At 48.2% G+C, this 16,973-nt stretch overlaps 2 protein-coding genes across 11 annotated transcripts in view; one reads left to right on the forward strand and one right to left on the reverse strand.

Moving 5' to 3' along the window:
* The window catches only part of LOC311627872 (uncharacterized protein), a 389,410-nt gene that overhangs the window by 98,636 nt on the left and 273,801 nt on the right, over window positions 1-16,973 (forward strand). The window lies entirely within an intron of this gene.
* The window catches only part of PPFIA1 (PTPRF interacting protein alpha 1), a 53,497-nt gene that overhangs the window by 8,171 nt on the left and 28,353 nt on the right, over window positions 1-16,973 (reverse strand). For 3 of the 10 annotated variants that reach the window (XM_084894532.1, XM_084894529.1, XM_084894533.1), the window contains 11 exons: window positions 15,932-16,160; window positions 13,817-13,846; window positions 10,339-10,490; window positions 8,911-9,083; window positions 8,475-8,568; window positions 7,567-7,648; window positions 7,266-7,466; window positions 5,829-5,891; window positions 5,331-5,357; window positions 615-790; window positions 422-519 (listed from right to left, as the gene is read on the reverse strand). In XM_084894532.1, the coding sequence (XP_084750658.1) occupies window positions 422-519; window positions 615-790; window positions 5,331-5,357; window positions 5,829-5,891; window positions 7,266-7,466; window positions 7,567-7,648; window positions 8,475-8,568; window positions 8,911-9,083; window positions 10,339-10,490; window positions 13,817-13,846; window positions 15,932-16,160 (1,325 nt within the window). The remainder of the gene's footprint in view (window positions 1-421; window positions 520-614; window positions 791-5,330; window positions 5,358-5,828; window positions 5,892-7,265; window positions 7,467-7,566; window positions 7,649-8,474; window positions 8,569-8,910; window positions 9,084-10,338; window positions 10,491-13,816; window positions 13,847-15,931; window positions 16,161-16,973) is intronic. The other 7 variants (XM_084894538.1, XM_084894536.1, XM_084894530.1 and 4 more) reach the window with 3 other exon arrangements.

Genomic DNA, 16,973 nt, shown 5'->3' on the forward strand with positions numbered 1-16,973 from the left:
GCTCCGCTGGATGTCAGCCCCGCACTGTTCCCCGCCCTGGAGCAGGACCACCTGCTCTGTTCTGTGGCTCAAGTTCTTGGTCAGCGGCCAGAGCGGCATTCACACCTCAATCAGGTGAGTGGAGACCGGCTCTCGCCCAGCCTGCTAGCTGTTCAGACATAGTGGGAAGGAACCTGTGTCCTCCCAACAGGAAATGCTGAGTCAGAGGGAGAACGTGCACCTCGATGCACCGAACTACAGACTAAAGATGCACAAGACACCAGGCCCAGCTGCTCCGGCCGCAGTGGGAACTTGGAAAGCCCTCTTTCTTCCTCCCTCTCTGTGAGGACTCCAGGCTCAGCGTCCCCACTCAGAGCCTTTCCTGATTTCTTTAAATGGGGAAGCAGGGACATTCTGTATCAATTAGACATGATATACTAGCCTTTTACTTCATTCTGGCTTTCTTCTCTTTTCCTTTCCAGTTCTTTTCGGTCATAATTTAACCTTCGCAGGCACATAATTCCGCACTGGAAACTGTTTCTGTTTATTAAAAAAAATAATAATAAAAATTAAGAGAGAGAGAAATGGTAACAGTCGAAAGTCAGCCAAGCAGTAAGCACGCAGCAGCAACGTGCCTGTGGAAGCTGTCGACCATCTTCAGCTGCCCCCGCAGGTCCTTCTTGGTCAGGTGGTCGAGCATGCGTGCATCCACCAGGCACTCCATGAAGTAGCTGCGATACTGCGGGAGGCCCAGGCTGGGCAGCCACTCGTTGCCGATCCACTCGTGGTTCATGTCCCCGTACGCGAGCGTCTGCTTTCAATAATTGAGTACAATCAGTCCAGAAAAAAACAGGGAAGAGGTCACAAGAGCAGTTTAAATCTTTACACTGGATGTTTAGTCTATGATATATTCCCAAAGGAGAACCTTCTCCTTTATAATTTCAAAATCATTTGCTCTCCTGTTAACTACTTTTTGAGTGTTAGTAAAACTTTATACAAAAGCAATTAGACTAATAAAAACCTATGACTCATTTGTGTTTATAAATTTAATCTATTTATGGAACTACAACAGAACTGTAACTGACTACATATTATCTTTCTGGAATACATTTTATGTGTAATAACATAAAATCAAAGAATGACCATGACTCATGAACAAGTTTGAAGGACCTACCCACCTGTACTCATTAAATACGTCTCCACTGGCTTTAATTTTAATACTTTGCTTTCTAAATTTTCTTTATAAAACATGTTAATTTCAAAATCAGTTAAAAAAGTGAATGAAATAGTTTTAAAAGAAGAGATAAAAGACCCGATGAGTCTGAAAGGAGACACAGACACACACACAGGCCCACTCTCAGTTCATCACCCTCCACCCCAGTAAGGGCGTGGATGCCTCAGTACAACCCCTGAACCTAATGGACATGCCATAGAGCACTCCACAGCTACACGGGCATATGGAACATTCTCCATGGCAGACAGAGCTCAATGTAGACACAGAGAATGAAATCATAAAAATTATGTTCTATGACCTCAACAGATTAAATTAGAAATCAATAATAAAAAGGTAAATGGAAATCTCCTGAATATTTGGAAATCAGCATACTTCTAATAACCCATGTGTCAAAGAAGAAATCCTAAGAGGAATGAGAAAATATATTAAACTGAAAGAGTGAAAACACAATATATTCAAAAATTATGGGACACAGCTAAAGCAGTGCCTTGAGGGAAATGTATAAATACTTGTGATATAATTGAGGAAAGGTCACAAACCAATAATCTAAGATTCTACCTGAAAAACCTTGAAAAGAACAAATGAAATCAGAAGGAAGCAAATGAAGAATGAAGAAAAAAACGCAGAAACCAATGCAACAGAAAACAGAAAAATAATTAAAAATAAAACGAAACTAAAATCTGTTTTTCTTTCTTTTTAAAAAAAAATATATTTTATTGATTTTTTACATATAGGAAGGGAGAGGGATAGAGAGCCAGAAACATCGATGAGAGCCAGAAACATCGATGAGAGAGAAACATCGAGCAGCTGCCTCCTACACAGCCCCTACTGGGGATGTGTCTACAACTAAGGTACATGCCCTTGACCGGAATTGAACCTGTAGGCCGATGCTCTATCCACTGAGCCAAACTGGTTTCGGCTAAAATCTGTTTCTTTAAACTATCAATAAAATTGTCTAACCCTTCGCCAGAATAATAAAAAACAAAACAAAACAAAACAGAAGTTATTACCAATATCAAGAATGAAAGGGGATAAAGGTACAATATTCCTGCAGACATTGAAGGAATAATAAGGGAAAATTGTGAACAACTTTAAGCAACTCAATCTATGAAAGCCACTGAGTAAGAAGTGTATGACTTATGTGTATCAGAACTTTTTTGTAGTTACAAACCTTTTCACACCCAAAATCTCTGTCCTAAATGGCTTCACAGGTGAATCCTACCAAACAAACACTTAGAAAGAAGAGCAATTCTATAGACTATTGCAAAAAAAGCGAAGAAATGCCTAACTCATTCTACGAGGCCAGCATTGTCCTGACATTGAACCCAAACCAATGAATGTATTACAAGAAAACTACAGACCAATATCCCTCAGAGACACAGATGCAAAACTCCATGCAAAATAATAGCACAGCAAAAAAACCCCCACAAAAAAACAAAAAAAACACACCAAAAAACATTAGCACAGCAAATCAGTAATATATAAAGTAATGAAACAGGACATGTGGGGTTTTTCTCGAGAACTTAAATTTGGGTCAACGTTTGAAAAATCAATGAAATTCACCATGTCAATGGACTGAAAAGAAAAACCACATCCCAAAAGATGAGGGAAGGCTTCTGACAAAACCCACCATCCCTTTATGGCAGTCTCCGTGCTCTCAGAACGGAGGAACGCTGCCTCGATCTGTGAAGGGCATCTACCACACACACAGCGCTGACACCCCTCCATGGGGAAAGACTAAACGCTCCTCCCTGGTGGGACAGAGGAAAGGCGTCTTATGCAAAACTGTGCTGCAGCTCCAGCCACTGTGACAAGGCAAGAAAAATGAACTGAAGCATGTAACTGGTGAGGAAGAGACATCTTTATGGGTAGGTGACCTAACACTCCTGGAAGTGAATCTACAAGACAGCATTACAACTAAAGAGTCCAGTCAATTGCAGGATGCAAGGGGAATATATGAAAATAACAGTATTTTCTAAACACTAGAAATGAAACGGAAACTGATTTTTAAAATGCCATTTACAATGCCACCAAACACCACGGACGCCTTGGATAAATCCAACAGAACAGATGCAAGCTTTGTCCAGAGAAGAAAGGAGCACATGGTGTGTATGTGACACACGACAAAGAAGACACCGGAGTTCGTCAGCCCAAGACCAAACTAAGCCACTGGATGCTGCACGGATCCCTGGAAACAGCAACTCCACCGCCCACCACGCTGTTTAGAAAACATGGTCTCTCAGCTACTATTTATACCGCCAAGGAAGGACTCAGACTCACACAGGAATGCGCAAACTCTAACAGAAAAGCATTTTACTATTTGCTCTAAGCAACCATGAGTGAGAAACACAAACTGTTTTGGAGACGGTCACAATGCCATAATTTTCTCAGTCTTTCAAGCCTCACTTTCACCTCACAGGCACAAAGAGCATGGATATCTGGCATTGTTTTCTTGCCTGCCGAATATGTAATTCTTAAATGGACACAAAATGCAGAAACTTCTAAGTGACTAGCCACTCTTCCTCCTGATCAGTGATGTGACCCTGGGAGGCCCGGCTCATCCCAGGGAGGCCCACATCTCCTGGGTTGCCATCACAGGCTTCTGAGAAACGCACGCCACAGGGTCTCTCATGGTCAGAGAACATGGGCAACAAAAGACAGCCACGGCACAGGTCTGTTCCCCATTGTTGGAATGATCACAAATCCAATTCGGATGGTTGAGCTCTGTAGAACGGGGCGCTGGGAGGGCCCAGGGCCGTCCTGTCCCTTGCTGTGTTTCTGGAAGCAGCAGTCTCGCGGGTGGACACACGGATGCTGCCTGCCCAATGGGCTACACCTTGACATGTTCTTCCCCCAGAGCCCATGGGCACCTCAAACTTCCCCAGCTGCAGAGCTGCCGCTGTGCGGCGGCATGGTGAGGGCACCGAGCGACTCCCATGCTTGGCGGCATCCGAACCCATCTCCCCTTCCTCTCATCTATAATAGAAGCCCGATGGCCTTGGCTCACACGGAAGACCGAATGCTGGCTAATCCTGGCATCATCAGCACAGCTCACTCTTGTTTACATTTCCACAGCAAAGGGCCAGTGTTCAGCTTATTTAATTTATACGCCGTGCCTCCTGTGAAGGGATTTCCTATGACAGAGCTCTGCTTCTTTCTGTACAGCTCACTGACATGTAAGTAACTGTGAAACACACCCTTTTTAGCTCGAGTGGTCACTACTGACTCTGTGAAGGCTGATGGGGCCTTTACCTGGAGAAGCAGCCAGCCATAGGTGGGGGCGGGGAGCTCAGGGAATCCTGCTGGAGCCCCCTCTTTTGTTTAGGAAGGTGACGTACCTAGCTTCACTTTAAGGGGACCAATAGGGGGAACAGGAGGTTCAACCACCAACTGTCATTAGGAAAATTCTCATTTAAAACGATTGATTTTCAGATACACCATCTCCGGACCCGCGCACAACGCCTCTAAGGAGAGCCTCGGGAGAAAGGCTGTCCACTCTCCCGGCTCCAAGTGCTGCTGAAATGCACAGCCAGGCAGTGCTGGCCGACTCAGGAGGGAGCCACTGCTTAGCACAGCTAAAACCAGCTGGAGCGGAAGAACCGGGAGGCTGAGAATCTAGAAGTACACTGAGCGAGAAGCCGCCGAACGGAGGTTCCCCAGGAGGAAAGCTGAGAGTTAGCTCAGTGTTAGTGAAGTACCCACAGACTCAGAGGGGAGCCTCCGAACCTACTTGTGTTGTTAATTTATTAGAACTGTTTTCCCCTCGGCAGATCTTATAACTACAGTGACCCTACTGGGGACGGACATATCTGATCTTGGGAGCTGCTGAGTCTGCAGGACTTTGCATAAAGGCCGCAAAGTGATCTATATTCATTAGGGTGAACCACTGTGGCTCCCGACAAGAAAGCTGAGAAATGTTCAAAATTGTCCATGAGATGTCCTCTTTGCACTCTTGAATCCTATACTTGGCTATGACTGATGCTTTCAAATCATTATCAATATTATGAATAAATTAAGATGTTAAAAATGTCAAGAAAAGTAAATTACAAGTTTTCATACTCCAATTCTTTTTGTTGCTGTACATATAGTGAAGAATAGATTATAGAAAGTCTCCAACCTGAGCCCAGCTTCCCTCCTCATCCTCCTGATGTTACGTGGTTAGGAATGCAAGAGAACATACACATCGGTTAGTACTGTGAGCTCAGGAACGCAAGTGAACGCGGGCAGTGCAGCTTCACCAAGGGAAAGCCCAAACAGCACAAGCATGCAGAACTCATGCACGGCCCACACCCCCTTCTGCATGCAAGGAGCTGGCGTCCACACCCAGTGCACCCACGGAGGAGGAGAATTGGGTCAGACCCTCACAGTGGGACTGACCTGAGGTCTCCCCTCAAGAGAAAAGAATTCAATCTATTCTAAGCAGAGCCGGTCTACCAACTCTAAGTTCATGACAAAAAACGAACAAAAACAAAAAACTAAAAGATAAAATAGGCATTCTATTGCACACATTTAGCCCAGACCTAAGAGAAACGCTTGTCGGGAACAATATGATGAGATGACACTGTCCCCGCTCTGAACGGGAGACCTGAGGGACACAGGCCCGGGCGGCACTGACCGTGCGTGGCGTGGCGGTGAGCGTCTCCATCTCCTCGTGCGTTAACCAGACATTTCCTGTGGTCTAGGGGACCCAGACCAAGCCCATCCAGGACAAGGGAAGCAGGGGCAAAAAGGAAAGGTGGCAGACATGTAAGCCACAGGCACTTCAGAGGAGCAGGCGAGGCAAAGGGCGTTCTTTTCACCTTCGTTTTAGATGTCCCCACGGAAAGGGACATGTTACCGCCAGCCCCCCTTTACAGAGCAGCCGCACCTCACTGACACTGCTGTCAGCAGCACGAGAGCAGCCACGCCTCCGGGTGTACCTGCCACGCTTCCCACCTGAGGTATGTGACAGGCACAGAGGAAACATGTCGTACTCCTCAGAGCTGTGACTGTCGAGTCAATAGGCTGAGTGCGGTCTGACTGACAGACAGCACAGAAGCAGGCTGCAGTGATGGGAAGATGATTCTCAGCAGGTGCCTCTGTGAGTGGCCTCAGTCCTGGACAACCTCGTGTGGGGGCATCAGGAGGCTGGCAGCTGGGCTGTGACCACAGAATGGCCCCCTCCCCCAGCTGGCCTAGAAACAGGCCTTAGCCCCAGCATCCTCAGGGAACAGCTCCCCTGGTCTTGAGGTGCAGGGATGGCATCCCCAGGGGAGGTGTGCTCCCACAGTCCACTCAGGAGCTGTTTTTGTCACTAGTTTATGAAACACTTGGGAACCATCAGCCCCTTCTTCCTAGAAAGGCCACTCTGAGGTGAACTGGGACAAGCCCACGGGACAAGAGCATCTGGGCAGCAGCTGAGACAGGGGTTCTGTTCCGCTTTCCCTGTGAAACAAAACCGACACATGCGCTCTGAACTCACTGTGAGGAGCAGCTGCGCGTCCGAATCAGGCCTTAGCCTCCACTCAGACGAGTGTCTGTGTGGCTCCAGGGCCTGACCAGGTCTTTTCTCCAGAGCAGACTCAGAGCAGAGAGGCCCAGGGCCAATGCCAGAGCTGCCGGACCCTGGGTACCGAGCATGTGCCCTGAGGTATGTTTTTAACTTTCCAACCAGCACCTTCTGAAGGATGTTCAAGGCCTCCCCCGTGCGGGAAACTGAGCGGACCATGCTGGCCCACCTGCTGGGTCAGGACTGCTCACACCCCGTGCTCCCAGGGGCTCCAGCCCCCCAGTGGGCAGCATCCACAGGCCGAATATATCAGTAAAGAAACACTGATTATAATACAACTGGGGATCTAAGCTTTTTTTCCTTCACTTTTCATAAATTTCAATTTAAATGTGATCATCACTTTTCTATGTTTTCAAACTCCTTCCATATTACAATGCCACTGTAGCAAAGCTGTCTTTTAACCACCCAATTGTCACCAATAAGAAGCTGCAATGTTTCTGAATGCTAAAATTTTAAACTGAAGCCTTGGGTGTATTTCTAAGGAAGCAGGGGACTGACACGTACCGTCCTGGACGTGGGTGGGGCCGACGGGCTGGTCAGGGACATGATCTCCTGGATGGCCAGCCGCAGCTTCAGCCGGTGCAGAGGGTTGCTGATGCCGATCTCCCGCTGGATCTCTGTGTCCGACAGGGCCGACATGATGGCCCCGCTCTTCACGTTGGCTCGGCACGCGGCCACATACCAGGCCGGCATCCCCACCCAGAGCTAGAGACAGGAAGTGCCAAGGCCGGGTTAGGCTGAGAATCTGATGGGAATCACATGCTCACCCGCCAACACCCTCACTCCTGAAGAGAAGGAGGCGTACCTCCAGCCACACGACCACAGTGGGCCCGTCCCATTGTGCAAAAGGCAGACCTTGTCTCCGTGCTTCCTCGAGCAGCTCGTGCCTGCAAATAACAAGACGCTGTCCTACTATCACAAACATATAACACGATGACGGAGTTCTCTCCGTAACTGCTCCCAGTGTAAGAGTGCATGCCCATCCTCCTCTCATCCCTCACTTAGTGCTGGTTTGCTGCAAACGACAAAGAATGCCTGGAGGATGAAGTGCTGACTGGCTCCTCCATCTCCACAGCATCGCCTCTTTGCAGAACGAAGAAAGAATTATCACCAACTTATAAACCTAGCGGTCTCTATCCGAGCAGGGCGTTCCAGTGAAAGCACCTCGCTCCCCTCTGAGCACCGAGGAGAAGGGAAGCTGCAGCTGGTCTGAACCAAGTGCTGCCTCTGGGACAGCACCACCAGCATTCAGCTTTACCAACGTGAAGAACTATGCAGGTTTTTGAGAAGAATAATGGGCTAACGGGGTAAGCGCGCGGTGGACTGGATTTGGGCGGTTTCTATTCTTTTCTGCTATTTAGCTAACTAGGTGCTTGCAGAATGATGACAGTGGGTCATCCCAGGCTTTACTCAAGGCTTCACATTCAGAAAACTGACATCCCCACAACTTCCATCTGTACACACGGGGAAGACAGGAGCCCGAGACTCAGAGGCAATGCCAGCTGCCACAGGGCAGTCAGCAGGGGGAGCCCTGGGGCCTGTGGGGTCAGAAGTTCTCTGCAGGCCTAAGTACAGTTTAACAAAGGCTTTATGTTAATCTTTAGAAGATAATACATACATGTAGCTAGATGACACATTTAATAAACTAACATTAGGTAAAACTCAGGTACAATAAAAAAACCTATTCAGTGAGTTGAACAATAAAACACTTACTTTTTCTGAAGTTTGCGATTTTTCTCAGCCTGTCCTCCCAATTTGCTAAGTCCCAAGGCGTCTTGAGATGAGTTTTCTGTCTCTGAAATGCCAGCTATGAGGAAGCAGAGTAGTGGAAAGAGAGGAAATCAATATGGCCACCTTAGATGGTTTCATCAACAGGTGGACAGTGTGAGCAGGTGGAGTGAAAAACTACAGGCTGTTTTGATGCCACGAAGATGCGCAGAGAAGTATTATAAACCGCTTACTTCCTTGAGAGGCTGTTATTCAGACACAGAAATGTTACCATGGCTGTCTGGTTTGTACGTACGCACGGAGAAAACATACATGTCTCTAGCCTTGGCCCCACGAGAACACCCAGCTGGTATGGCAGAGCCCATGCAGGCACACCCGGCAGACCCTCCCCTCACGGCTGGGGTTTGCTGAGAACACCGACCTTGTCCCAGCGCCTCCTTGCCGATGTGCCCGGGGCGCATCTTCTCCTTCTTGCCAAACAAGCGGCCGATGGAGGACTTGATGCCCTTCTTCTTGGGGGCCTTGTGGAGCGAGTCCTGGCTACTGTTACTGCTGCTGGGGTTGCTCACCGGGCCGTCCTGCGAGCCTGTCGAGCTGCGGGGACAGAAGAGGATCTTTAACAGGTGCCCTGTCACAGGAGCCAGTACTCTCCACATTGTTAATACCCGCTCTCACACTTCACCACAAACATCTCCGTCTCTTCTGCAACACCTACGTCACACATGCCAGGAAGCGTGGGCTCCCGTGTCCCTGACGGAGACCTGTTTGTGGGAGGCCGAGGTTCTGGGCCTGAGACACCACCTGCCACAGAGGACACCTCCCAGCCAGAGACACGGCAGTGCCCACTCTCTGCAGCTCCCTCAGCCCCCCGAGGGCAACTGTGCTGGCCGTGGAAAGAGCAAGAGTAGCCAGAGCAGAGCTGTCTCCCTGGCTCCTGAGGGCAGATATCAGGAGCAGGAAGGACGACGTGAAGTCCCTGCAGCTAAAAGGTACCGGGGCACCTGAAAGCCACCGACTGCCTCACAGGGTGGCCGCCAGAAACGTGCCATGTGCGGGGCAAACGCTCCTGCAAGAATAGAAAGTTCGTTCTCAAAACAGTGGACCTGTGGAGTCTGAAGAAATGAGGTTTCCCTAAATAGCGGATCTGGTCTCAGTCTGCCTTCCTGCATTGCCTCTACCAACCACGCTGCACTTTTGGCATTACCGCAGCTCCAGGCCATGGCCCACATGCTGAGAACACCATTCAAATAAACACTACTGAATTAGCCAGTATTTTAAAAAATCATTGTTCTGACTTTTTCAATCAAGAAAAGATCAATAGTTTTGGCCAGTGCTGCCAAGTGGTCAGAGTGTTGGACTACGGTTTGTTCCCCACCAATTTGGACGTGTATGCATCCAATCGGTGTGTCTCTCTCACATCCATGTTTCTCTCTCTCTCTCCTCTTCTCTCCATCCCTTCCACTCTCTCTAAAACAAACAAACAAACAAACAAACAATGGAAAAATATCCTCGGGGTGAGAATTAACAACAAAACAAAATCAACAGCTTGCCTGGCTGGTGTGGCTCAATGGTTGACTATCAACCTATGAACCAGGAGGCCATGGTTCGATTTTCAGTCAGGGGACATGCCCAGGTTGCATGCTTGATCCCCTGTGGAGAGTGTGCAGGAAGCAGATGATCAATGATTCTCTCATCATTGAAATTTCTCTCTCTCCCCCCATCTCCCTTCCTCTCTGAAAGCAAAAAAACAAAAACAAAAACCCTTTCTTAATATTAAAAATTCAGACAAATGTTTCCATGGTGACTGGCTCCGCCCACCCCTTACTTCCTATAGACTGTGCCTCCTTACTTCCTGAGGTCCCGGATGTCCTCGTGGCTGACCGTGTGCAGGGCTCCTTTATGCAGCCTGTCCAAGCGCAGGGACCTCGGGGAGGGGGGAGGGGATGTTTCACATTTTATCGTTGTCTTATCATCTCGTACCTCTTCTCGGGAAGCTGGCAACTGAGGGGTGAATAAGTGTAAACTTAGTTAACAATAGACTTAACCAAAAAAATGAAAACCACATACTAGGCTTTATTTATTTACTTATTTTTAATATATTTTATTGATTTTTTACAGAGAGAAAGGGAGGATAGAGGGCAAGAAACATCGATGATGAGAGAAACACTGATCAGCTGCCTCCTGCACAACCCCCACTGGGGATGTGCCCGCAACCAATGTACATGCCCTTGACCGGAATCGAACCTGGGACCTTTCAGTCAGCAGACCGATGCTCTATCCACTGAGTCAAACCGGTTTCGGCAAAACCACATAGGTTTTAAATTACAATCATATACTTATTTGAAAATCAACTAGCTCTGCTTTCCTCCAAGTACAAAGCTGTCTCGGGCTAATGCCATTTTAAAGGCAGGTCTTGTTCACAGGACACAGGGCCGCGGACCACCAAGCGCACAGCTCAGAGCCTGGCTCCAGTCCCCAGCCGCTGCACACGGGTGAATGTGGGTCCTGGCAGGCCACAGGGACATTCCTGTTCCCGAGTCTCCAGGTAGCCTGAGGGCCTGCCCTCCCCAGGGTCCCAGGACACCATGGGGACAGCCACTGATGGGATGGCAGAGACCTGGACCACATCATCACGGACTACGCGGCATTCACTCTCCCCAGCGGGGAGGGGAGAACGTATTGATCTGGTGCCCTTAGAAAGAAATACCAGCAAAATTATCTAGACCTTTTTGTTAAAAAGGAAAAAAAGAAACAGCTTGTACCATGACCCAGTACCATTTTCAATGATTCGAATTACTGGAGTCTGTAGCAAACAGTTAAAAAAGGGAAAAGGTAGCTAACTCCACCACCACACGTGTCTGGCTCATGTTTCTCAATAATGTCTAGATTGAGTGTCATAACTGAAACATTATATGCAGTTGAAAAACAATGTGTTCACTCTGGCTTAGAGGAAATAACCCTAAGTTTTCACTAAAAGATGGTCTCCATGGTCTGGAAGATTCTAGGTTGCCGGGATGTGAGTATGGGAAGCAGGGCGGTGGCAACAGCATGGGGCGTGGATGGACCCTCAGGACTAATGGACATATTTGAGTTTTGTGGTGAGGTCAGGGCTGGACATCACAAACTGCGCCTCGCAAGCACCTGTGTGCACAAAGAGACTTGAGCAGCCAACGTAGGCCTTTTGAAAAATGATATTGTATACAAAGTATCGATCCCCTGCATCCCAGTGGCTCGGTGATGACCAAGTGAATTAGTGCAGAACAGAGCTGAGGTTGTTCAAGACATAACCATCAGCAACAGGTGGGCAATTCTGCGTCCCCTCCTGATTTCCAACCATCAGAACACAGGCTACAAAATGGCTAACCCTATCACTGTGAAACAGGGTAGATTTCAGATACAGGTTAAAACAATGATTTGTGAAAACCCAAAAACAAAGAACAGGATGGGGAGTGACCCTTGTGGCTGAACTGACTGTAAACTCCATGAAGACCAGCAAATGCCCAAGCAAAGGCCAACCCTCATTCAAAGCCCAGTTGACGTGATGAGCCCGTTGCTAAGGACAACTCCCAGCTCACCCCATGTGGCCTGGCCGGCCCTCTCCCTCTGCGCTCCTCCTGGAAGGTGCACCCCATGCTGGACTAGAGTCTACGTGCCATGTCAGACTTGATGACAAGGGGAGGCTCCAGGGAGCTGGGAAGTCGTCTGGGCATATCCAAGGGCACTGGGGAGTAAAAAGGTGCCATTGCATACCCATTGGCCGCGTCTGATGGCACCAGGCACTCGGCACACACACCTGATTGAAACCCACAACCACTCACAGCAGTCATGACAGGACAAATATGTGAGCTAAGATTTAGAAGAAGAAAAAGTAACTGGAAATAGAACATTTTCACCAAAAATTTCTAACTAATTCAGCCCTAGCTGGTTTGGCTCAGTGGATAGAACATCAGTCTGTGGACTGAAGGGTCCCAGGTTTGATTCCAGTCAAAGGCACATGCCTAGGTTGTGGGCTCAATCCCCAGTAGGGGGTGTGTAGGAGGCAGACAATCAATGATTCTCTCTCATCATTGATGCTTCTCTCTCTCTCTCACTTCCTCTCTGAAATCAATTAAAAAAATAAATACGTTATTCAAAATATTAGAGAAACACTATGAATTATACTTATAGTTGTCTATTCTAAGCCAAACTTCTCTATTCTTTAGCTACTGCATGTTCAGTAAGTTGATGATATCGACAGTCTTGAGTACAAAGGGGCCCGCCAGCGAGCCCCAGTTCCCACCAGGCTGTCCTGCCCAGAGACAGATCGCACACTGCTTCCTTCACTGAGAAAGCCTTGCTAGCAAGAAAAGTGAAGTACAAGCCAGCAGGACAGGAGGGTGTGCTCTGTGCCTGTCGCTAGTGTAGGCTCTGCCTCAGCTCTGGCCTGTGTGCAGACAGGAACAGCCCATGGCCATTCAAGAGCATGCTTTCTGTCATTGTCTTCATTTCACAGGAGAGGAGAGCAGGGCACCAAGAGGGCGAGGAGCACAGCCTGGCCACAAACCACAGCGACAGAGCCGGAACTTCACCACAAGAGGTCCCTAAATCTCGCAGGGGAGGGCTCACACGCACTGACCATCTGAGGGCTGTCTGCGAGTGCGCGAGCAGACAGGCTTGGGAGGGGGTAGAGACTGGTCCAGAGCGTGATGACCATGAGGAAGACATTTGGTTCCATCCTCTGAGAACAGGAAGGCCAATTCATGGTCATCTATATGGGGAAGAGGCCCTGATCCTCCTGGCAGGGACGCTGGAAAGGAGCCCAGAGCATCTGGGAAAAGGCAGGCTGGAGAGCGACGGGGCCAAGTGTCCAGGCTTGAAACCAGACAGGTCATACTGCACATTCCTGACTGTGCGACCGTGGGCACAGTGCGTGACCTCTCTAAGCCTCAGTCCCCAAGTCTGTAAAATGGGGTAACAACAGTAATCAAAGTGTCCCAGGGTGTATGTGAGGACCAGATGACAGACTCAAGCATGGAGCACAGCACCTGGCATATAAGAGCTTACTAACTGCTGCCAGCCATGATTCTTAAACTGGTTTTTCTCAGACGTAAGATCCATGGTTCTGCTTTAATACTCAAACACCACGTTTGTTATACACGTGAAAGCAGCGACTGAAAGGCAACTAGGTGGGAGGAAGGCCAACGCTTACGCTTGTCACGGGTTCTGTGAAACCACCAGGACCTGTTTCTACTAGTAACAGTGTCATCACCTGCCCTCGGTGTGCATGTATATACAGGGACAGACACTCTTCACAGGGAAACAAAGCACATTACATCACGAAAATTTACCTTTCTACGATGTTTCCTTAAATCACTAGGCTGACAGATGCATGCAAAGAAAGGAAGAAAAACCAGGTTTACTGCACACTTTGATGTTAAAAATCCAATCATAGTATATACAGGCAAATATATTTAAAGAAGAATGACAGCACAAATATAAGTGAGCTAAGATTTAGAAAAAATATATAACTGGAAATAGAACAATTTTTCACCGAAAATTTAAATATAAGTTATTCAAAATTTACTAGAGAAATATCAGATTATTACTCAGGGAAATAAAATTCTATTACAACATACAAGATTAATTAAAATGCAATCTATGTAACAAAGAGCCCTAATAGTTGTCTATTCTAAGCCAAACTTCTCTATTCCTTCGTTTTTCTTAATGAAAAACAAGTTACACTTCAAACTATCAGTCTAACACCTGTTATAAAACTGAACAAACCTACTTTGAGTTAATCACTTGTTGGATGTTAATGTAAAATCCTTGCCTACAATTTAATTTAAAGTGCTCAAAAATAAATTTTTTGACTACAGCAGGGAACCCCCTGGAAATCTGTAAGAATAAAAGCTAGAAGAGCAGGTGGAATCTTCACATTCTTTAATTCATGATCTTTAAATTAGAAAAGTGGTCTGTTAAAATATTAACTGTGCATGTTCAGTAAGGTGATGATGTTGATGGTCTTGCATACAACATCACAACCAGAAAGTACACTGTTTGTGCCAGGAGTCCATTAATCCTACACTCAGTGGATTACTTCTTCACACCTGTAGAAGTAACGTTTCACTTACGAATTACACACATCCTACAGTTTGAAGTTAAACCACTCTGATCCATCTACATCATGCCTATATCCTCACCTACTATACAGCGATACACTAAAATGTATCATCATTGTGGGGAAAAACACTGTTCAATGAAAAATGAAAAAAAAAGCATAAAGTCACCAATGAGCTGAGCTTGAACAGTCACCCCATGGACCGCACGGCCGCCATCACCTGGGCCTGTGGTGGAGGGTAGGTATTGCAGCCAGGGAGAGAGGAAGGGAGGGGAGGTATAGACCACCAGGGGAGGGGACAGGGGAACTGAGGCCTGGATCGATGGTAACTAAACAAACAAAAGGATGACGCAGGAGATCAAAACCAAATGCAGCAGACACAGGCCAGCCAGCATGCAGAACTACACACAAGGGGAAAATATCCAGCCTGTTTATAATTTCTCAGAGAAAATAAACATGAAACCATAAGTGAAATTGTCAGAGTTTAAAATACTAGCTAATTAGCTAATGATGCAAGTTACAGAGGGTATGTCACATGGCACCGGAATGATGCAGAGCTGCTGTGGCTGTCTGCTGGCGGACAGTGTGGCTGAGGGTGACTGTGGGTGACAGGAAGGCTGGGCGGTGCGGCTGCAAGTGAAGCAGGGCAGTGAGGCTGAGAGTGAGCGTGGATGGGACAGGCAGGTCGATGGAGCCGCTGCACAGCACGCTGTCAGTCAGTGTGCAATGTGAGGCAGTGCTCACGCAAACCTAAACCAGATGCGTGAACCACTTTGTCACCAAGAGCCCTAAGGTCACTGCATTTCCAGATGCTTCCTCGGAAGCCACTAGGCTCTTCATGGATGGATGCTGGTCTCCCAGGCAACACTGGTGCTGGGCAGGCCACCGGGCACATGACAAACAGGACGGTCTGCCTTGCTTAGTGCTGTTTTCTGACGGCAGGCCCTGTACCCTCCTGTTAGGCAACCCTAATGTGAAGGAAGACGGCCTCGGCCTGGGCACACTTCTCTATGAGCTACGAGGCTGCCTATACTTACTCGGTTAAACTGTCCATTCCCAAAAAATGGACACACTCCCCTTGAAGCTGCCTTGCCCAAAGTTACCCAATAAAAACTTCCGAGTTCATGATGACATGCTAAACTGGTCCTCCGAGAAGTAAAATTCAGTTGTCACCGTGCTGCTGCTGAATAACTGATGATTTACCAGCTGGTTTTCAAAACCTTGGACTTCCAAGCATAACATATGCGAAGCAAAATACCTGATTTTCTTCTGGGTCAAACATGTGCAGTGTCCGAGATGGAACTCGCTGGGTGGGGAGTGCAGCAGGGAACAGGCACACACTTACCAGAGTCATGATGCCTAGTCTGTCCACTTCCCGAGCGGGGCTGTGCGGGATGCGTCGAGGGGTGGACCGACCGCTGTTTGGAGGGGAGGAGCCTGCGAGTGAGGACGCAGGATACGGAATGGAGCTCATGGATCTGAAACGACCGAGGTTGTCCAGGCTCCCACTGCCAACTCGGCTTTCGATCTCCTCGGCCCGCTGCTCTGTGCTCTCCTTTTCCTCCTGAATCAACCTGGACACAGACAGGCCATCTGCCGTCAATAGTGGCACCCTGCCACTGCATAAAACCCGCATGCAGTGAAGGGCATTTCTGCCATGTTAGCTGTACAAGAACAAGACCTGGTGGCTGTGCCACCTGAATCTACGGCAGGCTAGGCACGGGCGCTCTTCACGTGGCCTCGGGACCAACCAGGCGTGTGGCTGCATCAGGTCTGACACAGGGTGGGCCGCAGGGCACCCTGGTCATGGCTGCGCCCAGCACCAAGGCCTCCTAAGCCCAGGCAATTCTTTGAATTCTGCCCCTCAGGTGGCCCACTCTTCTGTATATTTGCTACTATAACAGCTGGGAAGTTTCTGTGATGAGACTAAAAGAATGCACACCCCTGTGACCAGCACTGTCCCACCATGCACCAGTCTCTGTGCTGTGTTAATTGAATACGGCCAAGTGCAAACACCAAGGGGATTTGCCATCCTCCATACCTCAGCTTTCCTGTTCCGAGTGGCTGTGACACACACCAGCGCTCTGCAGGGCTAGAGGTCGCACACATGTCAGGTAGACCCACCCGACAGCCTCCCAGGTGGGCAAAGCCCCAGGGCCCTCTAGCTGGGTCCTCAGCTTTGGGGGATGGAACTGAACACCTCTCACCTGCCACGGCACCTTACACAAATGTGCCGACACCACAGTTGTGGAGAGAAGGCCCTGGCTGACTGAATTCCATAACAAAGGGCAATCTCAAAACTTAAAAACTCTTCAAACAGAATTGAAGTATTATTATTCTAGACCATTTACTAGTAGACAATGCTCGCCACACCTGCTCCAGCCTAC

The sequence above is a fragment of the Pipistrellus hanaki genome (assembly GCF_964339955.1).
Source record: "Pipistrellus hanaki genome assembly, chromosome: 9".
Lineage (NCBI taxonomy): Eukaryota > Metazoa > Chordata > Mammalia > Chiroptera > Vespertilionidae > Pipistrellus > Pipistrellus hanaki.